The 26,415-nt window shown below is 42.4% G+C and overlaps 1 protein-coding gene across 1 annotated transcript; it reads left to right on the top strand.

The window, feature by feature from the left end:
- The first annotated feature begins 5,616 nt into the window (after positions 1–5,616).
- Positions 5,617–25,394, top strand: kcng2 (potassium voltage-gated channel, subfamily G, member 2). Its single transcript, XM_073463532.1, has 2 exons — positions 5,617–6,405; positions 24,567–25,394. The coding sequence occupies exons 1-2, from the start codon at positions 5,617–5,619 to the stop codon at positions 25,392–25,394; spliced, it is 1,617 nt and encodes a 538-aa protein (XP_073319633.1).
- The last annotated feature ends 1,021 nt before the right edge of the window (positions 25,395–26,415 follow it).

The following is a 26,415-nucleotide window of genomic DNA, read 5'->3' as shown; positions in this document are numbered from 1 at the left end:
CACACAAAGCGACAGAAAGAACAACAGGAGAGCAGGCAGGCAAAAACGGACATGTAACAGTCACGTGATGCCTCTTGGTAACGCTGTCTGTTTAAAGATAGGCAAGGTGATTCTGGAGAAAGATAGTTGATTGTTGAGTTTCATTCCCAGGTCCTGGGGGTACCTACAATCAACTATCTTTCTCAAGAATCGCCTTCCCTATCTTTAAGGCCATTATAAATCTCCCAGAGAACCTTACATGGAGAGGGCAAAAGTAATGGCAGCTTGTGAGAAGTTCAAGAGAAGGTTATGGTGGTGGTAGCGAACGAGTACCGGCCCACTTCAAGCACTGGATGTGTGTTTTTCCCAGTCTGAGTTTCCTTATGAGTTACCAAGAGCTGCACGTGTGGGGAACCTGGAGTAGACTTCCCTTATAGAGTTTACCTAAAGCTGGGCTTAACTTTGATAATGCAAAATAAACAGAATAAATGCAATGCAGTCGACAGAAATGTTGCTGAATTTGTCTGTGATCTGTGTGATCTGGGGGGCAACAGGGGTCTCTAAGCCAACCAGTGAGTTAGCTGGCTGGCTGGCATTCATTTTCGGAGCTACTCAACTCTGAAACGTTGGAACAAACTTTCCATTTGCCATCAATTTTGTGCAGTTGAGGTAAGGTTGGTGAAACAGCAAATGGAACTCTAAAAATTATACAGAACTAGGCAATCTTCTCGCTCATAGTGTTGTTTGCTTAAAGAGGCACCAGTATTAAACTGCGACTGTTTCATACCCAGTTCAAAGTTCCTCAGAGTACTGTTAAATAACCCTGAATAAAGCAAAAGGTCATGGCATCGTGGCTCATTTAATTTAACACATTTCCCCAGAATCAGTAATAAAGTATCTTTTTCGGTGAGACCAAGTCTGACTAGTCATCGAAATCATCAGTTCCTGTGACTCACAATCTAAAATGTGCTCTCCGTCCGACTCTTACGTATGTGATTATTATGTGAGAAGTACTCGTCCCATGATTATTGCAGTTCAAGAGACGTTTTGCGTCATTATAGATTATAAAATCGTTTTTTCTCTGCTGATTGCTCCGCTGCTTCTGCAGGCAAGAAACTTAATTGTCTTCATATTTTTGAGTGGAGGTCATCACCGACAAAAAGTTGCTCTGAGGAGGGCCAATCAGTCTGATTTAACAGCAGGTAAGGTGATAGTTCAGTGTCATTCAAGATCTCTGTGTCCCAAAATAGACCTCTGCTTCAGGCTTTTACAATGATGTAGATTGAGTAGATGTGGGGAGGCAGATGTATCAGTGATGCATGGGGCTGCAGATTTATGCAAAGAGGCATGTAAATTATATTTGCATGAGCGACTGGTGGCAACAGAACAACCACTTATTCAGGTAGGGAAGAGAGAAAGGTAACTTTTCTATTTTTAAAGTATTTCTTAAAAGAAGCCTCTCTAACCTCCAGCTTTGAGAAAAGAAACAGGGATCAGGGAATGTTTTTGATTCACGCTTTTGTCACAGATTCAGATTCAGGAAATGAGCCTCTTTTGTTGAGGATGAAAGGGAACAACATGACCTCAAATGCTGTACTCACCCCATCTAATGAGGATGAGAGGGATGTAACGTACTTGAAATGAAAGCGATTTTTCCCTCAAAGTCACTCCATAAAGTAATTGTTGCATAATGGCCTGGTTAGTACATTAGGAAACCAGTTACATTAGTGAGGGTTAGGAAAGCTTCTCTTTGTTTTTCCTCACTTACTGGCATAATATTGAAGTTGGTTTGCAAGATAGGGGTCCAATTATTATTATTTTCTTTACAAATTGAATCAACTGAGAACATATTTAAACCTTCACAACAAAAGGCCAGTTTTCTTTTTCAAATAACAAAGCTCTTTCTTGTTCTTCAACTAACAATTATTGCTTCTGTTGGTCTGTGTTCCTTCAAAACAGACCAATAATACAAAACTATGTGTGCACAAGAACTTCAGAATGTGATTTTAGATGTGACATACCCAAACTACCAGCTTTTACTCTAAATACCTGCAATAGGAACAAAATAAAGAAGTAACATATAGATAACACACTTGCTTGCTTTGCGAAATGAATTCTTCTTCCTTGTCAGAATCTGGCGCCTACAAGACCCACAATTCAACTCAACCAGGTCCGGTGACCTCACTGCTTTTTGAACACCACACGCCTAGATTGTTTTCACTTTCAAACTTTTTCGGTTCAAACCGACACTGACTCAAGTGACATCACTTGAGTCAGTCCTGCTGCGCATGGCTCAACACTGCATTTATTTGGTCGAACATAAATGAAATATTTCCTTTACACAGTGAGCCAATGAGCCTTAGCTGACATGTTGTCCCAATGTGGAGGTCCACCTATAACTTGAATTCATTCTCCCTGCGCTCCTGAAGCCACCCCTGGGTGCAGTGTCATGCTCAATAAACTGCTTCTGTCAGAAGCACTTTGCTGAGTCGCTGTCGAGGTGCTGCTCTGCAACCCCCTCCCGCTGAGAAGGCGGCCTGTTTCAAAAGGACTGGCCTCACAATAGAAGAGCAAACTCTGAGGATAGCTCGAGGGGTCCATCTCTTAATTTGTTGTGATGATGTGCCCAGCCTCCCTACATCGCCTCCACTGCCTCAGGTCCAGTACAGCCATTCTTACTGACTAAGGCATGTTGTTATACTTGAAGCCTGTGCTCCCTCTCTGTGGACTGTGTACCCAGATGCCCATGTTAAATAAAACAGGAAATTTCTCAGCTTGTTAAAACAGGATGTCTTCAAAAATATGTAAATTAATCTAAATAGCTTTAGGATGTGAAAAGAGTCAATCCACACAGACTGAGACTTTTTACTGTTTGATCAGGGAGTGATGACACTGCTCTGATTCAGCAAAAACAGCAGGCAGCCGGGCGTCACTTTCTTCATGAAGTCAAAAACTTGTAGAAGTAGCTTTTTTTTGCTTGATCATCAGCTTCTCGATCTAGCTATTACCAGATGCTGTCCAACCTTGTTTGTAAAGTTCTTGCTTGGTCTCTGCTTTCAAAAGGCAATGTTTGAGCAGTGGTTCCCAAACTGTTTTATACCTTGATGTTACGGCGTCTATGTATTGTGTTTCAAAGCAAGTTTAGCATGCTAACCAGTTAGCCTCGGCCCTTTATGGTCCAAATCTCCTGTTCTGGCAGGGTAAACACCGACACTCCTGTGGTGCTCTGAGCTCCCAGTCCGGACTGCTAGCTGCATGGCTAATGGAGCTCACTAGCTAACATCAGCTACAGTTAGCGGTAACTCTGTAGACAAGCTGCTTCCTATTTGTTTTGAATACAAATTCTTACATATTGCACCATTAACTACTGAGAAAATGAACAGACTTAAATATGCTAATTTATTGAATACAAAGAAGAACAAAAGACAGGTTACAGGCATGTTACTGGTTTATTTGAGCCTGCTGTTGGGAAGGAGAGCACAGCTTGACTCCACCGACGGACACTTCCTTGTTTTCTTGTATGCCAGGGATGACAGAGCAACATCACACTTACAGTATATGATGTTGGGAATGTGCAGCACCACAGTGAATTTGCCATGAGACAATGATGGATATCCGTCCGTTAAGCCGTTAGCTGAGCAGGGTCCTTTCTGATTTTAGTTTTGTTGGATTCAGATTCAGAAGCGTGTCGTGTTACTATGACAACTGGCAACTGTGAGTTTTCATGTTGTTAGCAGCGGCATAACTGCATATTAATGTGATGATGTTGGTATTTCTTGCTCTTTTCTTCTGTTTTGTGATGATTGAGAATGTTTTAATGTGGTGAAACCTTGGATCCTTGGCTCATCCTCAAGGCACCAAGCACTTACTGTAGGAGCAGCTGCTCGAGAGGAGGAATATAGGAAGGCAAAGTGTCACCCATAAATAAAGTAAATATATGAGCATTGGAGTGTGATCAGTTGTTCTACTATATTCTTTCTTTCTCATTTATTTCACTCTGGCGGTGCCATGAAGAGCTACCGAGGGGGAATGCATATTCATTTTCCTGTGAAGTTTCTCCCTTTCACCTTGCACTATCTCCTTGTGTCTTTCATTAATTTCCTTTAGTTGCAGTTGTTGTGTCTGAAATATTATCACCACTAACAGCAAAAGTACATAAATCCCATAGAAAACTTCAAACTCCTTGCCCTTCATCACATAAATCCTTAGTGCAGCATCAGCGTATAGGAAATGTAACCATCTGGATTTGGTTGATATCTTCTGACATTCATTCTGGATATTGGATATTTCATTCTGAAAATATGGACAGCCTCCTCATATAGTAAGAAATGCAAACAGTAGCTGTCCATTTGATCCTTTGAGAGTATTCTTCATGTTGATGGGTTTGAATAATACATCTCCACAGAAGCTGTGTGTTCATATAAAATGAAGAATGAATAAACCATTATAACATATGTTAAACGCTGAGTAAATGTTTACTTCACATGTATTCATAGCTGGTTTACTGTGCTGTAATTAGTTCTACATCATCGTGTTTCCCACAGTTTGTTACACAGTGTTTCAAATTGTCTCATTCTGCAGCCTGGCGATGCAGTAAATAGAAAAACATTAATTTGTCTGCCTTTGGTTCAGGCTGTAACCTGACATCCAGTTGCTTTTCTTTGAACTTCCATGCAATTACACTTCAGAGACATGAAGTTATCTGCTTTGACTTGAAGGTTTTCTTCAACAATGTTCTGTTTTCAGTCCAGTAAGCAAGTTAGTTAAAAGCCAGAATGTTGTGTTTTTTGGATTACCTTCATACATTTTCAGAGATTGTCCTGTGTGAGGACGACATGGTCTCACTTTGTTTGGCTGGGTTTCCTCTCAGAGCCTGACAATGTGAAACTTAACTTAAAGTTAAGGCTGTTATATGCTCAAAAGGAACTACTTTGTTAGATACGTCATCCTATGATAAAAAGGCATGATCACACCTATGAAATGGCAACTACTACAAACTATTTGGTAGTGAAGACTTGGAGATATTGTGACCAGCTTGGATGCAAAGAGATAACTGCAAAATATGTTGTAACTTACCTATTCTGCCTTTGTGGAACTGTTTATACTCTGGTTAAATAAAAGTGAATGGTGCAACACAGCTAATTAGCTACGATAGCTTCCTCCATTTTGGCTCTCCGTTCCCTCAAAGGTCAGCATGGCATACTGTTGGTGAAAAACAGCATGGAGTAGATGAGTTGTTGTGCTAATCAAGGAGATTCATGCTATGCCATGCCATAAGAGAGGAGCAAGACACAATGATCAAAAACTGACTGAAGTAGAGCTTGAGGGAGGCTCAAAACCTGCCTAGTTTCTCACCTCCACACACATGTAAAGTTGGCAGAAACGTCAAATTGTTTGTTTCTGAAAGACATTGTCTGACCATCCAACAAGCATTTGTTTGAGGCATACTGACGCCTTTAGGTGGTAAAAAGTGTGTTAAGACGCTAAATAAAAGTAATGGTTGATTGGTCTTTTTTGTCCTGCAGAGACATGCTGTACTGCTGAATGGGTGACAAACTCCAGGTCACCTCACCTACCCTGTGAAGCCCCGTTCCCATCACTTTGTTCAGGACAGGGTCCCCCAGCAAAGTGGCAGTGATGTACCAGGAGGTGGCCTTCCTGGCAGGCAGCACTGAACATCAGTTCACCACCTTCAGCTTCAACAGAGTGGAGAACCCGAAGGAAGTCAGCTCCAAGAAGGGTGTGTTCTACAAGCGAGCCCAACTCCTGCTCCAGTCTCAGCCCCGCCAACAAGACGGAGATGAGATCGGCCTCGCTGATGGGGTGGCCATTATAAATGTGGGGGGGATCAAGTACCGCATCCCATGGTCCACGCTGGAGGAGTTCCCCCTGACACGGCTGGGCAAGCTACGCAGCTGCAGCAACGAGGCCGAGATCATGGACGTATGCGACGACTATGATGGCAGCCGCAACGAGTATTTCTTCGACCGAAGCCCGTTGGCTTTCCGCACGATCGTCACTTTCTTAGCAGCGGGGAAGCTGCGGCTCCTGAGGGAGATGTGTGCCCTGTCCTTCCAGGAGGAACTGCTGTACTGGGGGGTGGAGGAGAACAACCTGGAGTGGTGTTGCCTCAGGAAGCTGCGGCTCAGGCAGGAGGACTACAAGGAGCAGCAGAGGCTGGACGAGGAGGAAGCCGAACTCAACTCGCCGCAGTCCTGCGATGAGACCCAGCAGCCCCCCAGCGTGGAGACTCTGGAAGAGACCCAACCAGGGGGCTGCATGCGGAGACTGAGGGACATGGTGGAGAACCCTCACTCTGGCCTGCCAGGGAAGATCTTCGCCTGTCTGTCAGTGATATTTGTAGCCATTACTGCTGTTACGCTGTGTGTCAGCACCATGCCAGATCTCAGAGAGGAGGAGGAGAGGGTGAGTACACTCTATCTCTTCACTGATCTGTAATAACTTTCCTTGACTTTCTCATTCACAGACTCCATTTACATTTAGATTATTCAAAAAGTCCAAACTCATATCTTGTGCCCCATATTCAGGTTCTTGAATGAAGTCCTGACAGTTATTAGATTGGGACTCATTTATTCAGCAGTCAGCATTGAAATCATTTATCAACCACTAACATTCACACAGAGCTTCCAGAACCAGGCGTCTCTGAATTTTTGAAGGCAACACAGAATCAAATGACCATTTTCAGAAAAGTTCAAAAACAGACACTGATGTAATAACAAATATAATTACTCCCGTTAAGTAAAATAGCGTGTTCTCTGTGGCATCTAACTGCAGAATAGATTTTCACGATGAACAAATAGTTAAGACATTATATAACGCACATAACTATAAACTGAAGGAACCCCAGTCTCAGAATTCCTGTTTTTTGACAACAGCCTCAGGGATGTGAATGCTTTACAGCTTATACAGTAGAATTCAGATTATGTTGATGCAGCAACCCACATACAGAGTCTTCCTAGGCTTTATTGTAAATCATCGTGACTGAGACAGAGGCGAAGGCTCAGGGACAACGAGGCTGCTTCTCCATTCACTTGAATACCAGATTACTGTGGAGCCCCTCAACGTTCCTGCAGCACAAATTCCTTCATAGCAAGATGAGATCAGTGTTCTCCCAAATGTATGCCGTAATTGACAGAGCATACATAACATGAGGATGAGAAAAGAGGATATATATTCACACATCTTTAAATGAATGGTCTTAGGTATTCTGGGTTTAGGATTCAGTTCTGTATTTGCAAATCCCATAGATATCGTCCACATGCAGTGGGTAATACTCAACCTGCTTCAAAAAATGAATATGAAATAAGCTCAAATGAATATGAAATGAGCTCATTATTGTTATATAACATGATGATTATGCAAATTGTGGAATGAGGTCTTAATCCTTACTGTAAAAGGCCTGTTCACCCAACTTTTATCTAGACCAGCTGACCATTAAACATACTGGGAGCCTTAAATTGAATTGAGTGTGTCGTTCACTGTGATACTCCATTTAAGAACAATTTTAACTGCCGTGTAGTTTGTGAATGATATTTTGAAATACATACAATACATATATTCAGTACATATACCAACATTTTGCCATGAGAAACAAAAAAATGTGTTACTGCTGAAGGGGAAATAAGAAATAGGAATTAATCTCGAGCCTGTGCGTCAATGGACATGGGGAATGGCTAGCTTAGCCTAGCTTAAAGACTGGAAACAAGAGGAAACAGCTAGCCTGGCTGCATCCAAAGTGGAACATAAGCCTAGCAAAAGCTCTAATTAAAATATTGAAATTAATTTGTTTAATCCAAGTGGACAGTAAAACATCAAATTGTGGTGCAACACAAGTTGATATGTAGGGTGGAGTGATTAGTTAACTATTTTCAATGGAAAGCAGCTATAATCTGCCCTCGGAGGAAACGGCATGTTTTAATTTGCATACAAACTACATTATTATGCAGTGATTTGCATTTCAACAAAAGATAAAGATAGAAAATGATTTTCATACAATGTGAGAATGTGAAACTACCTTACTGACAAACCTGTGTTTTCATGGATGTTGACGATGCCGTTATTGCCCATGTGCAGTATATGCAGGCTGGATTCATTACTGGAATGAACTATTGTTGTACATTAAATACTAAATCAAGAGAAAAATTAAAACTGAGAGGAAAAGTCACAAGATCGTCTAAAATTCACCAAAACTAGCAAAAAAATTATAAATTGGCAACAGCTGGCATCATTCCCTTAGTCTTACAGTAAACCTAGCCACACCAACAGTATCTGGCAGCCCAGCTGTTGCTGCAGATGTGCGCACAAGTACTGGGCTAATGAACAAACCTTTTGATAAAAAAAAATGGTTACATAACAGAAACCCCCCAAAACCATTAAAACATTTCTCTTTCTGTATGTAATGAATTAAACGAAATATAGCATTTTAATTAGCAAAACACTCTCAGTCCCAACTTGTCAGATATGGCTGCTCGGTCAGTGGCCTTAAGCTTCGAACAATGACACTACCTACCTCTCTAGCATCAGTTTTGCACGAGAAGTGCTCCACGGTCAAGTTAACACTTATACGTTATATGTTGCTAGACTTTCAAAATAAAGCTTGCTTACAAACATTTCACACAGTATGACAAATTATGACTTTTGGACAGTTATTAACATTATAAAACAGTTGCAGTTTGGTTAGGTTTAGGCACTAAAACTACTCTGTTAGGTGTAGGCACCAAAAGGAAAAGATCATATTTTGGGTTAAAATAACTGCATTCAGTCTTGTAACATACTGTAGACTACGTAAAGGACATAACTCACACCCACACTCATGTAACATATGTTACTTCACTTACGTACCATAACTTACTTACTTTACATGAATTAAAAACAAATCACTTTTGACTCTTGATCGCAAATAGGATCCAAACTCTGGTCCTCGGAGGGAAAGTCCAGTATATGCTCCATCTCGCTCCTTGTACTATTGCACTAAACTGCACTTGCACTTGAAGAAGGGACTCTGGAGGGGTACCTACAGCGTCAAACTTAGCAGCTTTGGGCCACTGACCAGGCTGCTGTATTTGACAGGATGGGAGTGACAGCGGGCTGTAATTAGTGAGCTTTGGAGGTGGCATATGTTTTCACTTTGAAGAGTGACAGGCTAGATGGGCTAACCATATCCTGACTCCAGCTCTGTATGTAAGGCACAGATATGAGCTTGGTCTAACTCTCAAAAAAGAAAGTAAGTGTATTTTCCAAAATGTTAAGCAATTCCTTTAATTACAGTATACCTTGAAGATTATGAATAGGATAATACTAAGCATAGTATTGGCAATTAGGAAAAATATACGCTTGATACTATCCCAAAGCTGTAACCTGTTAGGTAGAAATGTTTAAATAACGCTGATGATACTTGTAGTTTTCAGTCTCTGGTCTCTAATTGGGTCTGAAAGTGAGAGCAGAGCACATCCACTTGTTGCTGCATTTAGCTTTCATCTTGCAGGAAGAGGAAAATTTCCACCTCAGGCTTTTGTTCCCACTAACTACACATGTTGCCACACTCCTTGACAAGTGGAGCAGAAAAAAAGCACGTTAAAGCCGCAATGTCTTTCTCCAGAGCCTTTTCATGTCCGCCTTTGCCTCAAAGACATAAAAAAGGCTCGGAGATCTGGCTCTAGAGCACCTTTTGTATCACACTAATTCACCTCTACAGTGACATCAGCAGACGACAGTATGATTAAAGAAGAGCCTCGCAGCTTCCCCCTCTGTCAAAGATATGTCTTCATCAGCAGGCTGGGAGGGGGTGTTGGCATGAAGTGTGTAAGCTTCAAAGGGAAAAATCAATCAGGAAAACAAAGTGGGTGAAAGCTGAACCAGCTTAGACATAGTCTTATCTCTCATTAAGTGCTATCCGTCATCAAACGCCTGAATGAATCTGCAGTTTTAATTATTTGAATCAGAAGAGTGTGATTAGGGACGTGCCATGTTTCAGACTCTGGACAGATGAAAACAGTGTCGTTGTAGCGCCAATTAACCACCCAGGGATGTCTGAAAATGAGCGTCTCGCTCCTCCTCCTCTGTGAGTGAGGAGTTCATTAGGAGTGAGAGCCTAACCTGAACCAGCAATGGGAGGCAACCCAGGAAACGCAAGGGTTTATGGGTATAATGAGGTGGCTGTCATTCTCGGAAAGCCTATCATACACGGTGAAGGGAGGCAAACCGCAATCTGCCACTGCTTCACACACAAACAGTAGAGAGAGTAAATTAAAACAAAGTGCTATCCCCAAGTGCCAAAGTCTGTTAACATGAGGTGACATTAATACTTTGTCCTAAAAGTTTTCACCCTGGAGTGTCTCCTCTCCTCATTTCCATGTTAGGAGAGGAGTATTGTCTTGTCCTCAAATGTATGTATGTGCTGTGAGTGGGCTCTGCTTCCTGTATTGTCCTCATTCACGCAAATGTCAAGCAAAGCATTTCAGCAGCTGAACACTTTTTATGAATCCAGCTCAACTTGGTGAATTGCCGTTGCTAATTGCCGCATCCCTTTCAGTCGAGTCCTCCCACTCACCCTCCTCCATTACACAGCCTCCTAATATCCATTAGCTTTGATAGCCAGCCATTTACATCTGCACACATCCTCCCTATGCTAATGAAAGTAATGAAATGAGCGTTTCACACCTCAGATACCTATTTAAGATATTGTAATATATGGTGTATCTGTTATGAAAAAGGCTTTTTAAGCTTCAGTTATGGCTCCAGTGTTGGCAGTATGAAGGCAGCAGCACTCCAAGCCAGACACACTGCCTTACAGTGCTGACCCTGCTTTAATCTATCTTGACTTGTTGGCTTTTAAATGATACATTATAAAGCTACATATTTGACCAATACTTTGAGCAATACATGAAATTAATTGTATAACTGTACTAATAATTTAAACCTGGAATAATTGTTTTTTTGGCCAGTTTGGGGCAGTCAAACAAGCTTTGAACACAACACCTACATAGCCCATTATCACGTTATCATGTCATTAACATGTTAGCAAACGGTTGCTTTTTTACACATCCAGCAGATACAAAACAACATTAGCACTCACTTGAAGTCATTTCGTAGCCAGCCTAGCGAATGTAATGTTCCCTTGATTTTTAGCTCACTTAGGTGTCCTACAACTCCTGAGAAATTTTTTTTTTGGCCTCTTTAGCTGCTAAATGCACCACTACGTTCACCAGCTAGCTGCTACACTGTCTGCTGTTTGGTGCTGGGCGGTAGGTAACTGAATGCACAGTCTGTTAAAAGGGCTTTCTTTGCTGAAAGCAGCTGCCTGTGATGAGAGTTAGGGTTAGAGAGCGTGTGAATGTGTTAGCAAACAGTTAGCAAATTTGATACATATCTGGCAAAGGGAAAGCAACATTATCATTTATTTTGGTGCTGACTTTGTGAACATATGATGAATGAAGGGTTATATTCACTCTCATTCGAGTCTGCTTTGGTCTTCACCAGCTCTATTTACCACCTGTTAAGGCTGTTTAGCTGCTAAATGCTACAATGTGTTCGCCAGCTAGTAGCTAACTTTGTTTTTCTTCATGCTGGGCAGGTAGCATCCAGTTGGTTTTGAGAGCATTTTTAATGCTATTAGGGCTACTAGGCCTAAATCCCCCTTTTTACTGACTGTAACATAATAACGTTACTTGTATTCTGTTACTCCCCAAGCCTGCAGGTGAGATGTATAAAAGTTCACCCCCGAACAGTTGTCATGAGCAGGAAAATGATGGATATAATATGGAGATCGAAAGCGTTTTTGTACCAGGCTGTACACATGTATATTTCTGCTGTAAAGTTGTGTATTTTAACATGGGCTCCTCAGGGGACTGACTTGATGTTGAAGCCAACCTCAAATGACCATTAAAGGAACAGCAGTTTTTGGTAATTTGTTGTTGGCCTCATTTTTCAGCCATGCTCCGCTGAGAATAAGTGCCGCGTCTATTTGTGATGAAAGAGGACCGCAGCCACATCAAGAAAGGAAGTCAGACAGCAGAACACCATAGTGCATTCACTTTCAAAATAAAACACTGTGCCGACGCAGAATCTACAGCTCAACAAAGACAGAAATATTAAAAATATATACACTTAAAACAGACCAAAAATGAAATGACTTAACTACGTAGCCTACTCAACCACAGTAGAAGCACAACAATCAAGGAGAAATGATGAAATAACCACAATCTGAGCAGGGCCACAAAGAGCTGATGCTCAGCTTCCAAAATGCTCCCAGTGGGACATGAAGCCGTGTGGAGGACGGAAGAAAACAGCGTCAGACATGCCATGTAACAGAGATGTGCCCAGTTGAATCAAGAGGTTAACAAATACTGTAAAGTTGCCAGATAGAAAACCAAAACAGTGAGCTTAAAGATGCTAAACCGTTTCGGAGAGCTGAGGGGAACAGCAGGGTTGGTGACTGTTCTCTGTAGGTCCGTCACGAGCGACCCCTTTCACGACCAAAGCCATCTCAACATGTTTATTTCCCAGCTGACGGCGTCATGTTATGATGCCGTCAGATGTGTCAGATGTGTCAGATGTGGATTCCGGCCCAAATTATATTGCACTGTGAAGCAGGAGGGCGATGCAACCTAAACCCAGGAAGCAGACGTCTTTATGCACTCTGTCACTTGAGCCGGAGCGAGTTCAGGAAAAAAACATAAGTTTTTAAGCAGCTGCAACCGAAAGCACTTAGCCTGGCTGTCTAATCTAATGTGGCTCTTAGAGAAGCATTCAGTGGCTGGGAGACCTTTCTATCCCCCTCTCTATCTCACACATGCACAGACTAAAAAAAATAAGCTATATTGCATTTCACATTTCATGGTCCCTCTTCCGCACTCTCTGAATGAATAGGGGATTAAACATCTCAAGTGTTTTGTCAATTTCTTCCCCTCAGAATTGCTTACTCTGTTCACATAAGCATCTTTGAAAACTGTGGTCTCGTCCCATTTATCTTCTGCGAGAGTCCCGGCTGTGGATCTAACCTTTCAGTGGCCTCGGAACCCTATACACTCAATTCTGATGTAAATCCCAGCCACTTTAAAGTACACCCCCACCCCAGTCATATATCATCACAGGGGAATGGGGAGCCAGAGCTCAGAGGCTGTGGACGGGTGGAAGAGAAATGTGTGCAAATGCTGCAGGAAAATAGAGAGAATTTTGTCTCAGTCCATGCTGAGAATAGGGGGTGCACATTACTCATCCCTCCTGACGGGGAGTTAGACATAGGCTGTTCATACTCAGAGAAATGTGCAATCCATCATGGTGGTGATGATTTGTGTGTCTCGTTCAGTGTTCGAATAATTTCTGGTGAGTGATTCCGAAGTACAAACTGTAAATCCACATGGGTGCGTTGTCGTGTTTTATGCTAGGACTCTAGCACCTCCTCTAGCTCATACTGTCAGATTCAAAATGTTATAGTCGACGTACAGAAACAGGACAGTCACCAACATATTTGTATACAGTTTTGAATGTTTTTTAAAGCTGTCGCTGAAATTTTAATTTTAATATACATTTTTTTGTGTTCATTGAAAACTGGTTTCAGTGTGCAGTGGTACCATTCTTATGTCAGGTCTGAAAGGGCCTCACCACCATAGGCAGCTCAGTGAACGTATGTTATTTGGCCAACACGACGCACCAGGAAATAAGTTAGTGTCAATGTGCATCGTGCGACTGTTGACTGCAACAGTAGTGAACAGATTCACGGCCACCATGACGTCACCCTTAAGTTTGTGTGGGGGTGGGTGTGTCTGTGTCGGTGTTTAGGTTAACTTATCTGTTATCCTCCAGTGTCTTTTTACCCTCCGTCTCTACTCTGTACGTTCATGGAGTAAAGAACCAGCCTCAAGTGGCCATTCAAGGGATGGCAGTTTTTGGCACTTCGCCGTTGGCTTCATTTTTCAGTCCTGCTTGCAACACTGTAGATTGTTCTCAGTCGTTACAGGAATTATGGTCCACTGTACACACAATTTTCTGATGAGCAAATATTTTTAAGGGTAGACTTTCAAGGCCCATGCGACCTGCAAAGTGAGGGTGACGCAGGGTTAGCAGAGCTAACACCACTGCTGGCAAGCTAATCTATTGCATCAGCTGCTGGCTTTGGGTTTGACAGTGTAATAATAAGTTCTTATGAAAGAAAATGTTACATTGGATACATTTCAGTATGAATTGTTATCCCGTTGCTTTTTCAAAACTAAACAGAGGTAAAGAACTTGGTTCTTGGCTACGAAAAGTCGTCTACTGACTCCATCTGTCACATGACCCTCACCCTGCAGGCTGTGGAGAGCCCTCAAGATTCTCCTTTGATGACTCAGTATCTGATGTGGTTTTGGCCCGCTAGTAGTCATAAATTGTATAATAGAGCAATAAATAATCTGTGATGTAGGACTCTGGTCACCAAAAATGATTTAAGAGTCTGTGTTGGTTTGTGTTTGGCTACAAGAGCGAGAAAACATTGCAACACAGACCAGGCTTAAGACTTGTAAAGTTTTGTAAGAAAAGTTAGTGGACTTCAGTATGAGTTGTGACAGGTTTGGGGGTATTTCTTTGGTGTGGACGCAATCAGCCAATAAAATTAAAGCTTAAAGTTTGAAAGACTACTAAAATTTTAATTGCATTACACCACTACTGCCTTGATATCTGAATCCCATTAGGACATGGTTTTTAACTGGCTAACTTCAAGCCTTTGCCACCACAGGTGTCTTTCTCCCTATGCTTTAGCTGGCTGGTGGATTTCCATTAGCATTCAGGAATAATTGAAAGTCTACAAAAATAGGGAGCAAAAGAGGTTAAATAATGTATTTCCCCAACCCCGTGGTTACTTACAGCTAACAGAAAAATGCTTCAGCTGTGCTCGCTCTAATTGCTCCTCCCTGCAGAGCTGCAAGCACACCCAGCTGAACAGCCTCTCAACACATGAAGAGGGAAGACCAATTGACTTTAAGTATGAAAAAAAAATCCTTTTCCTCTTACCATAGAAGCATTCGCAGCTAGAGTAGTCCGTCAGCCCATTAAGTGAAACAATGTCCAGTAAAACCCGATATTTTAAAAATATTTCTTCCATTGTGACCACAAAGGAAGCACTTTGCTGTGTGGATGAGATGAAGGATATTGACTGATGGTTCTCCGGGGGTGTGAGGGTACAGTTGTGCCAAAATCTAATCTGAACATGAAGAGGATTTGAAGTCCCAGGAGATTGAGCTTTAAAGTTGTGTCCTAGTGTTCAGCTTGAGTGGAATATCACTCCAAAAATAAATATTTATTCAAGGTCCAATTGAGTTGCATTAGCCTTGCTCATAAATGTTAAGGTACAAGGTATTTTATTCATCATTATACAACACAGGGTTGCGTAACGGAATGAAAGTTTGTAAACTCCTTCTTGCCACACAAATTACAGAACATATATACAGTTTGTATACAAATATACATAAACATCTTCACATCAAAAGTGCTACATCAGGGAAACACCGTCCGTCAACTTTGACTGTATGTTATCACCAAGCATCAATGTTATAAACACAGAGTCCTCCTCTCCTCATCCAGCTATAGTCCTGCCCTCAGCTGGCTCAGAACACGGCCCGCCCTCAGAGTGCAACAGCTTGATCTAAGATGTTGTGTTGGAGACAGGTCTCTGTAAAGATGTGGCCACAACAGTCCGTCTTCACGTTGTTTGGCCAGCCTGCGACACATTTGGTCCACTTCCTTTTCCTGTGACCAAGCATCAGCCATGAACCACGCTGGATTAGCATGGCTCTTATTCCGACTCTGCCTCCCTGGGGCGGTCAAGTCGGTCAGTTCCGCTCTCTTCTCCAATAATGATGACTGCCACGTATTTCAGCAACAAAGCCGAAAAAATGACGGTTAAAAAAGCATAATTTTGAAGGAGCTACCAGCCGCTGCACCACTGCCATAGCAATGCCAGCTCTGCCTGCAATGTCTTTGTGTTGGAACAAATGACCTGACTACTTGCTAAATCACAATAAACCAAAAACACTCTGTAGTCTTACTTCAGCGATAAAGAAGCACAACTAGTCGTAACTGGACCACTTTAACTGATTTACTGTGTGTGTACATCAGTGGTGTATTTAAACATTGGTGGGCAGAGAGTAAAAGTATAAACTTGTCAGGCAACAGCTATCAATATTGATGGTACTTAAGATCAGGCTAGATCAGATGAAACTGTAATGACCCCCATGGGGAATTTGGGTTGTCACAGCTGCAGAGAACAGGATATAAACAACAGTGTATGGGCATATAGTGTAGAGGCACCGTGTTACTGTTGACGCTGAAGTAGATGACTAGCTATTCAGCTATACCACTATCAAGTGTACAGATGGAAAAAAGAATGGATGTGTCTAGAAAAGCAGTGGCCACAGGTCTCATGCATGAATTAAGAGAACAGCATGCATGTGTTCTGAAAGCTGCTAAAGCTGGCAGATTGCAGGTTGAAGGGAATAAAAGAAAATTTAGTACAGCAAAGAACAGAAAGGGTCGGCCGTAAAGTTCCCCTGCCCTCCCCAAAGAACCGACTGTAATAAATACATATTGACAAGCAACAAAACTGCTTGGGTCGAGGCCAGTGGCCTGTGTGTGTGAGTTATTGCAGTGTTTTCAGGCTATTGAAATATAAATACATTTCCTAAATGATTAAAACATGTGATCAATCTCCATGGCGAAGGTGGATTAGACCTCCTCTCCTTGCCAAAGATGATGTTTATTAAAATCTTCCAGACAAAGTTCCAGACAAAGTAATCATGATTGTGTAATTATTGAATCTGGGTTGGAGCAGAATACTTTGCCTGCTCATCAAGATTCTGCATCCTAATCACACACACGGACACAGAAATACTGAGGAAACTCACCAAACTGTGAGCCAAGACAGCCCGGTTAGTAATGACAGAGTGGAGGCATGACTGAGAAATGATTAGCCACACAGCAGGTCACTAACCTATTAACTTAGAGTACATTGGTCTTATTTATTATAATTTGTGTAACATTACTGGAGCAAGCTTCTCTCTGCTCACATTTCTCCCTGAGGCAGGTTCCTCTGAACCATCATGCCCTTCAGATTTGCTGTCTCCACTTCCCAGACATCCTAGTTACATGCAATAATCTCAAATCCAACATTCAATGTCACACTTTTTAAATTGAATGCAAGCCATTTTAAGGTTGTGGGAGACGAATTAAGATGAGGACAGAAAATATAATTGACTGACAGTGTTTGGATATGCAGTAGACAGCCACGATTTCCTGTGCTGGCAGTGAAATGTAGTAGGTTAAATGAGCACTAATGGTTATTGAATACATCGTTAACTGTAGGGGACAGGAGCCCATCCCAGCATGCACTGGGTGAGTGGCAGGGTACGCCATGGACAGGTCATCAGTCTTTTACAGGGCTATAAATAGACAGACAAATATATTTCCTCTAGTTACCAATTCACTTAAAGTGCAACCAGTGCATAAATGGATGGAATTCTGCCTGTGGGAAACATTGTTAAAGTATGTGAGTTGAACAACTGTGTGCTCATTAACGCTGCAGTTATTTTTAGCTTTAACATACCACAATAATTTATATGGAAATAAAGAAAGTCACATGCATGGTAACCTCCCACAACACAGAATGTAGCCCCTGACTTTTATTGGTCAAAGTTAAAACATCTCGGCTAATAATGGTTGAATTGGGATGAAATGATGTTCAGATAGACATGTTGCCCAACAAATATAAAATACAGTACATCCTCAATGTTATCATCATCATCATCATCCTCCTCCTAAGCTGTACTCTGTCTTCAGCAGCAATCAGCAAATAGTAACACATTCAATTAAAATGGTGACAGTGGTACACATTACCTGCATGAGCATTTTCACACTGTCAGCATCATTATTGTCATTATCAGCATGCTGCCATACCAACACATCCTTAAATACAGAACAGGTTGATTGCCAGTGACTCCCAAAATGACATGACTGTTATAGTGTACCATGCAAACTGTTGCTTAGTCAGGTTTAGCTACCTAAACAGGAAAATAAGGAAAATATTGCAGTTTGACACTTATGCGACCTAAGTTACGTCCATACTTAGATTACGTTACATAACTTCAGTTTACTTAACCCTCAGTTTACTACATTGCTAAGTTAAAAGAACTCACCGGTGACTTTGGTTTCAGTCTGGACACCAACAGTTGTCTCCACGGTGAAAGTCCTGTTTATCTGACCCATCCATTCACCTCATCCATGTGCAGACTTTCACCTGACTTCCTACTTTTCCACTGTAATTATTACAATGGCCACTAGAGGTCGCTGCCTAACAATAAACATAAATGTGGATCATAATAAGTGTGTAAAACTGACACATAAAAATGCTACAGAGGACTGGCGGAGCACAGATTGCAGGTGGTGTAGCCCCATGGCTACGTAGTGTGTGACGTGTACGGTCAGGGAACACGCTGGTAGTCAGAGCTCGCCAGTCAGGAGAAGCTATTGTTCAGACTGTGTTTCTCAGATGAGGACAGGGAGTCTGGTGGAGCTTTGACAGCCACTAGAAGCGCATTTATGGCCCTTTGAGAGACTCACTGTGTGGGTACAAGTGTTGTAGCTGGGCTAGCAGCTCTACTATGTCAGGCTCTCCAGTGTCGGTCTGTGGGGGAGTGACAATACGCATGGCCATGTTTCTTGCAGTTACTGTTACTGTTCCTCAGCCCTAAATATCTTGTTAAGCTCTGAATACAGCACAGTTATGGCATTTGTTGTGTTTAGTGCCACACTACGTTGTCCCTCCGCTGTATATGAGACTTGCTAACGGTGTGAGCATGTGTGAGAGGCACAAACTGAGCAAACTGAGGCTACGGTTAGCCAGTATATATACTTGGCAAGGAATCTGGCCGAACTGAACTTTCACATCCATGAAGACTCACACAAGCTATATATATATATTGCATATATGCCAGTAATAATCTACGAGATTATGTGTACCTTGCAAACAAAATAATCTGGTGAGGAGCTCCTCTTTAAGCATAAATCTCACCTTTTTGTGGCTAGTCCAAGTTTGTTTCTGAAGGTGGTATGAGCTCATTGTTACCTCTTGAGGCTGATGGTGAAGACTGCAGTTGTCACCCAACTGTAGTTCCAGTGGGTGTTTTCTTCCCTCCGGCCTCAATGGGCTTTAAGGCAGAATGTGACAACGGCACAGCTGCACTCTGAAACCCGTTATCCCCTATGGCATACACCACAGCATTTTTTTTCCTGCTGTGCTGAGCCAAGCATGCTTGCAGCCAATGTTCAACCAGGTTGAACTTTGCGCTGAACCCCGCGGCGATCGTCTCACCGGAAAACTGGACACAAAGATGAAGTGCTTTACTTGAGGTGTTTCCAAACTGCATTTTTGGGTTTTACATCGCAGATGTCTTCAGGGATGAGTAACATCTGGTTGGTTTGGCAGATACACCTCTCGTTAACTTCCTCACCTCCATTAAAGCGCAGTGCACAGCTGGTTCCCCCGGCTTTTCTACTGGAAGCATCTGGAACTGTCTCTAATGCAGTATTCCCAAAAGGGGCAGTCTACATAAAAGTAACATACTGTAGTATCTCACAAACATTGATAATAATCTCTGAAACTACAAGTCTTTTAAAGTGTATAACAGTACATAACCTTACCATTTTAACTTTTTGTTTTAGAAGTTTGCATTTGTTACGCTTGTGCTCTGCTATTATACATGCTGATGTGTTGCTGGAGCAACAGAACTACTGATCCATGCATTGATGAGGCAGGTGTCTTTGTAAAGCATGTGAGAAGCAGAAATGAGGATAAAAGCAAGCGTCTCTATGTGCATTTACTTCATCTTCAGCACCAACTGTTGGTAATAGAGCCCTTTTCATCCTGTGTGTAACTGGTTTGAATGTATTTAAATATTTATGACTGAATACAGCGTGCCTGGAAGCCGGTCGCTTCATGTATTAGAACACCTGATTGTGTCTACCGCAAAATAAGACTAGTGCACGGTATCATAAAATAGCCATCTGTTCCTATGGATGGAAATCGTGCTCGCTTGACCTTTAAGTCCTGTTGATTCACACACAATCACATAATTGTTCTGTAATAAGATTCTTGCTGTGCAAAGAAGCGTTTTAAGATGGTTTCTGGATGAGAGGCAGAAGTGTTGAAACTCAATCTGGGAGGCAGAACAAACACACGCAGCAGTGCCCAGCGAGGTGAACGAATGAGAGCGGTAAATAAATCCACTGTGGGTGTGCCGAAGACAGAACCACTTGAGGTCCGCTGCCTGTTTGTGAATCACACCCACTCCACCCTATCAGTGGGGATCAGAGGTGAGCTGTTGCTTCTTGCGTTGTTTGGTTTACGTGCTTGTCTTCAGCGGTGAAAGGGTCAGAGTCCCCTGATCGCTGAGACGGATAATTGTGTGCTTCTAATTCGATCCTCTGCGCATACATCAGAGGCTTTTCAGTGTGGAGGGAGGGAGGGAGCGGAAAATGCACTCAGCCAGAAAGCCTCTGACAGAGAGCAATCTGAATACGTTGGTCAAATTCAAGTAAAAGGGACGGTATCAGTTGCAAATGTGTCACACAAGACTCCCTCGTGGCTGCAGAGGAGCAGAGTGACAGAGGAAGTGTGGTGGATAGTGGTTGGAAATGGGTGAGCTCCTTAAGGATTTGGCCAGTAGCACATGTATTTGTTTTGGCTTTGGACTCTTTTTACGTTGGATGTGAAACGACAGCATGTGGTTAGAGGGTGGATTTCAGCTCAAATTTGAACCGCTCCGATGCAACAGCCGTGCTTCAAGATTGCGCCGCGGCAGCACTTAAATCTGTCCGCTTTTTTTGGGAAAAGCTGGTGAAAGAAAAAATACTCCTGTAGATCTCTAAATGGTCTGCCACAGGAGCAGTCAGAAGTGGATTAATAACCCAGATGACAAGCGTTAGAGAAAGAAACAGAACATAAGATACAGACGATATGAGAGCTAGACTGTACAAAAGAGAAGATATATATTTTTTTACCTCAGACTGAATAGACAGGCCGTTTTACTGAATATAATCATATCCAGCAAAGCACTGTTGCCTCTGTAAACTGTCCAAACATTTCTGGCATTCCGAAAAAGGCAGAATATGAACAGAAAGGGTTTTTGTTTTCAAATTTCTGAACCAGTTTGACTTAAAATTCCCTCAAACCCAAGTAGACAATCTGTGTTTTTTAACCTCACACTTATTTTATTATTTTACATTCCAACTAAGAGGATGGAGGCTCGTTAGCAGCTGGCCAGGGACCCAACGAGCTGTGCCGAGGCAGTGAACTTACTCCCTATTGTTAATTTTGATTTAACTGTGGACTGCAGCTGTTAGAGACTTTCTGATGTGACACTAAGTACCAGAAAATAAGATTCCATATGTCCTCTGGCTCTGTTACTTAACGCTGCAGGAAGCAGGTTGTGGAATTGAATTAAAGTCTGTCTGTATACTGTTGATAGAGTTTATCCAGGCAGATTTAAAGAGACAACCCCAAATCACAAATACATATTTTTCCTCTTACCTGTAGTGCCATTGATCCACCTAGATTGTTCTGGTGTGTGTTGAAGTGTTTTGAAGATTTCAGCCCTGGAGATGGCTGCCTTTTCCTGAGTATAATGGAACAAGATGGCTTGTGGTGCTCAAAGTGCCAAAAATATACTGTACATAGTTTCTACATGAAACAGCTCTCTGTGGACTATCTTGAGTAACCGGGTCATGATTTCTGGACAGGCATTGCTGTAGAATTGTTCAAATGTATATTTTTGGGCACTTTTAGCATAACCCTCTACTTTCATTATATTCAAGAGAAGGCACACATCTACAGCTGATATCTCCAAAACTCAGCAACTCACACCAATACAATCCAAATGGCTAAACAGCACTGTAGCGAGGAAGAAAAATATATATTTTTGATTTTGGTTTGTACTTTCCCTTTCAAACAACATTATGTAGAAACTGTTTCTGAGTGCAGCAAAGCTGTCGTAAATACAGATCCCAGGTCTGTAACAATTTGTCAGATGTAATGTAGATGCTAACTACAAGCAAAACTCATTAGAACAATGTTATGTGTTTAAAACTTGTATGTTAAAGTAAACATGTATGTAACTCTGTGATCCTACCCTCTCACTGAAGCTACACAGTGCAGAAACAAGTGATAGAGACAGAGACACCATTCACCCTGTTACAAGACACTGTACCATCACAATGATGTTGAAGCTGTTATTTCAAGGTGAAAAAGTTACATCATGTTGCTTTAAACAAGCCTCCATACCTGATGTGGAACCTCACCTGTAAACCTTCACAATAATGTGTGCTGTACTGTATACAAAGGATTTTAAGTGCCCTTGACCTGCTTTTGCTGAGAAATATGTCCAGGAGATCCTGTAGATCTGAAATCTGATTTAAATGAAGGTTTTAATCTCACGGTACTAAGAGTCTGTCTGGCTCTGTGAGGCTGTACTTGAGCTAAATGCTCACATCAGCATGCTAATAAGCTCACACTTATAAAGATGTTGATGTTTATTTAGCATGTATAATGCTCATCATTTTCACCATACTGGTTTAGCATGTTAGCATGCACAAGACACAAAGTACTGTGGAAGCTGACAGGGGATGTCATATGTTTTGCAGGTACATGGAGACCATCCAGATTACAATTTAACCCCCTGAGACCATGACTGTGTTACTGTTAGACTGGCAGCCTGGCACCACTGCTATCTGCTTTCACATCTCCATTATAGACTAAAAAAATAATTAACTCATGTTTGACCTGTTGTTGGTAGTTGTTGCTGGGAAGCGATCCCATTGTCCTTGCAACAGCCACAGTAAAAAATAATACCACTTGGAAACACAAGGGACTGGGGGCATTTTAAGGGGCGAGGGACCCCCATTTAAAGAGGTCTCTGTTTCCACTCTGTTCACAATGTAAGAAATCATGACTTTCAAGATGGATGACTTACAATCACAAGCTAGTAGCACGAGATGCTGGATCGGATTTAATTACTTCACAGCAATTTCAGCACTGCACATCCACACCGTGGGGGTCAGATAGAAGTGCCATTTTAATTTTTCCCAAAGCCTGCGACACAATCTGTTTCAGAATCTATTAAGACTTCACATTGGTAAAGGCCAGGATATTACTGAATCATCTATTTTCATCTGTCAGAGGGGTGATATCTGACCGCAATCAACCAACACATCTGTTTTTTCTGTCAGAATGAAGGCATAATGGCCAGTAATGATGTTACAGAAGAACATAACACATCGATCGGCTGGTAGCTCTTTAACCACTTCTGATCATGATGACTACTGAGCAAATCCACATATTTTCTCATTTTTCTTCAGCCTTGACTTTAGCAGGTTATTGCTGCTGCTGCTGCTGAGTGGAAAAACTGCAACTCCAGCTTTTGGCGATCAGTGATTTACATGGTCCTTAATGGGCTTAGTAAGTTTAAGGTCTCAACGGGAAAAAAACACGCTACATGCAAAACTAAGTGTATCCTCTGAAATATGCATGAGGCTCAATCCGAGAGGAGGACTTTTTCCTGTGCGAGGGCGGTCAGTTGGAATGACGTCTCCATGGAGCAGAGCTGTTGACTGAGCAAATACTGAGGGGAAGTGGTTTGGTTGTGCAGTCACACGTGTGCACTTTCACACCTGGAGACGACCTGTACAACCACGGTGTGTCGTCGTTGCCCTAATGGCTCGGTAATTTCATCATCTTTATGATTCTGCACAACCGCAAAAGTCTCGTCAAAGCTGTTTTAGAAATACCTATTTCACACGATTACACGGCATTTCAAAGTTTAAAGGTCTGAAGAAAGTTTGCTTTATTATTCCCATCTTCTAATTAATCCACACATAGTTAATTAACTGACACGAATTAAGCAAAGTATTTTTTAATTCATTAATAAAACTCAAGTAAATGCAAAAAAAATGAAGAGCGTTTTCAGTTTCCCCCAGGGTTGACTTTGACTTAATAACCAAGTAATCTCTTATAATTATACTTTCAAATATTTATGAACGCTATTTCAGCAGTCCTAAAAAAACAGATTATCACTAACAGGGAGAATATTTCAGCTGTGCTAGCTTTACAATCCACAGTATAGGCATATCTGTGACTAAGACAGCCTCTCTTCTGCACATCTGCACCTCCTCACGCTCTCACCTCTTGATCACTCAGTTTGATGTATAAGTCAGCGAGGTTCATGGGATGAGATAATCAAAGCCTTTGTTTTACACTTCATGAATCTTTCAGCGCCGTCTCTGCCGTGTTTTGTTCTGTCAGAGAACAGAATCACCTTTTTGTTGTGAGATCAAACGCATCAACCTCTTCTGTCAATGAAGAACCTGCAAATCAAACAGCGGCCTTTGAAATAGATTCTTAATTACAGACTTCATGCCGAGCCTTCGCGTCAGCCTTATCTCAAGCTCTTTTGGTGATCACATATCTTGAGCACTGAAGCGTGTTGCTGCTGGTGTGTAGTGTAACACAACTATTAATGTCTGTCTTTATGTGTTGTCTATCTCCGCAGGGTGAGTGCTCCCAGAGGTGCTATAACATCTTTGTGCTGGAGACGGTGTGTGTTGCGTGGTTCTCCCTGGAGTTCCTGCTGCGCTTCATCCAGACGCAGAGCAAGTGTATGTTCCTGCGCACGCCTCTGAACGTCATCGACGTGGTGGCCATCCTCCCCTACTACATCACCCTCATCGTGGACTCTCTGTCGGTGGGAGAGAAACGTGCAGGCTCGGGGAACAACTACCTGGAGAAAGTGGGGCTGGTTCTCAGAGTCCTGCGAGCTCTACGGATCTTTTACGTGATGAGGTTGGCCCGGCATTCCTTAGGCCTGCAGACACTCGGTCTGACGGTGAGGAGGTGTACGCGTGAGTTCGGTCTGCTGCTGCTGTTCCTCTGCGTGGCCATGGCTCTTTTCTCCCCGCTGGTGTTCCTGGCTGAGAGCGAGATGGGCGCCAAGCAGGAGTTCACAAGCATCCCTGGTAGCTACTGGTGGGCGGTCATCTCCATGACCACAGTCGGCTACGGAGACATGGTGCCCAGGAGCATCCCCGGCCAGGTCGTGGCGCTCAGCAGCATCCTGAGCGGCATCCTCCTCATGGCCTTCCCCGTCACGTCCATCTTTCACACCTTCTCCCGCTCCTACTTGGAGCTGAAGGAGGAACAGAACAGAGCGATGAGGCAGAAGCCGGACTCGCAGGACAGCACCAAGTCCCAGAACAGCGAGGACTCCCAGGAGACGGACAGCTACCACGGCATCACAGAGGCCGCGGCCTCGTCCATGCAGCGGAGGAAGACCATGGCTGCTCAGAGGGCTGCTGAGATCAGAGCGTCCATGAAGACTTAACTGCTGTGTCTCTTCTCTATGTCTGAGTTCAAGTGGCAGCCAAGGAGGCCATGACACCGAGCGCTGGGACTTCAAAGTTGACAAGTGGCAGGATTGTGAGCAGGGAGGAGATTTTCTTCTCGGCAGATTGATGTCTCTGCTTTGATCGTGTGAAGCGCTTGTGCACCAGAGTGTATCTGAGTTTCTTAAGTTTCACGGAGGAGCTGCAGGGGTGTTTTTTCTCTCACAAATTTGACTTTAAAAGATCAGTAACAGTACCACATTTATAATTAAACAACTGAAGTCAGATGAGATTAAAAAAGTGACTGTGACAGTCTCACTGAGTGCGATTCAGACTTGAGATAAGACTTTTCCAAAGGGAAACCTGATATCAAGACATCACATGTCGTTATTCAGACCTCTGACTAAAAATGATTATCCCACATCTAGCTGCATTTGAGAGGATTGTCTGAAATGAAGCTGTTGGACGTGCAATATCATCCCCACTCACTCTGTATTGTATTTGGCCAAATCAAATAAGGTATTGTACCTCGAGCTCTGTTATATAAGCTTCACACATTCACACAACACATTTATTTGCAGTGAAGCAGAGCTAATTAATCTCCAACATAACAACACAAGATGAATTTATCTGTCAAAGGGCGACACAGCTGGTTGAAAGTTCTGCTCAGTGGTGAATGACAAGAGGATTGGTCCCATACTGATGTCTCTGTTAGATCGCTGTGTCTGATGCTTTAAAAGAATAATTAACCAATTTGGGAAATACACAAACACTTTGATGCTGAGAGTTAAATGAAAAGACAGCTACCACTGTGACATCTGGACATGAAATATGAGCTAGAGCAGGGATGCTGTCCCCCCCCACAAATTGTCGCTTTGTACAGTTTTTGTCCAGATTTAACAAACGACATAAATTTGACTTTTCAACGTTTAGGGGAGTAAAGTGCTGCAGGGTTGACGTATTTTTGTAGGCTAAACCAGAAGTTAGCGTCGCCCTTGTTCCCTTGCCACAAAGCTAATG

This window comes from Pagrus major, chromosome 3 (assembly GCF_040436345.1).
Source record: "Pagrus major chromosome 3, Pma_NU_1.0".
NCBI classification, from domain to species: Eukaryota; Metazoa; Chordata; class Actinopteri; order Spariformes; family Sparidae; genus Pagrus; species Pagrus major.
Note: the sequence above shows the minus strand (reverse complement) of the source record. Positions and strands in the feature narration are given on the sequence as shown.

Excerpts from the sequence above, each read along its gene's own strand:
- kcng2 (XM_073463532.1), top strand. The coding sequence starts at position 5,617 with ATGTACCAGGAGGTGGCCTTCCTGGCAGGCAGCACTGAACATCAGTTC. Across the intron at positions 6,406-24,566 it reads TCAGAGAGGAGGAGGAGAGG|GGTGAGTGCTCCCAGAGGTG; the intron begins GTGAGTACACTC and ends CTATCTCCGCAG.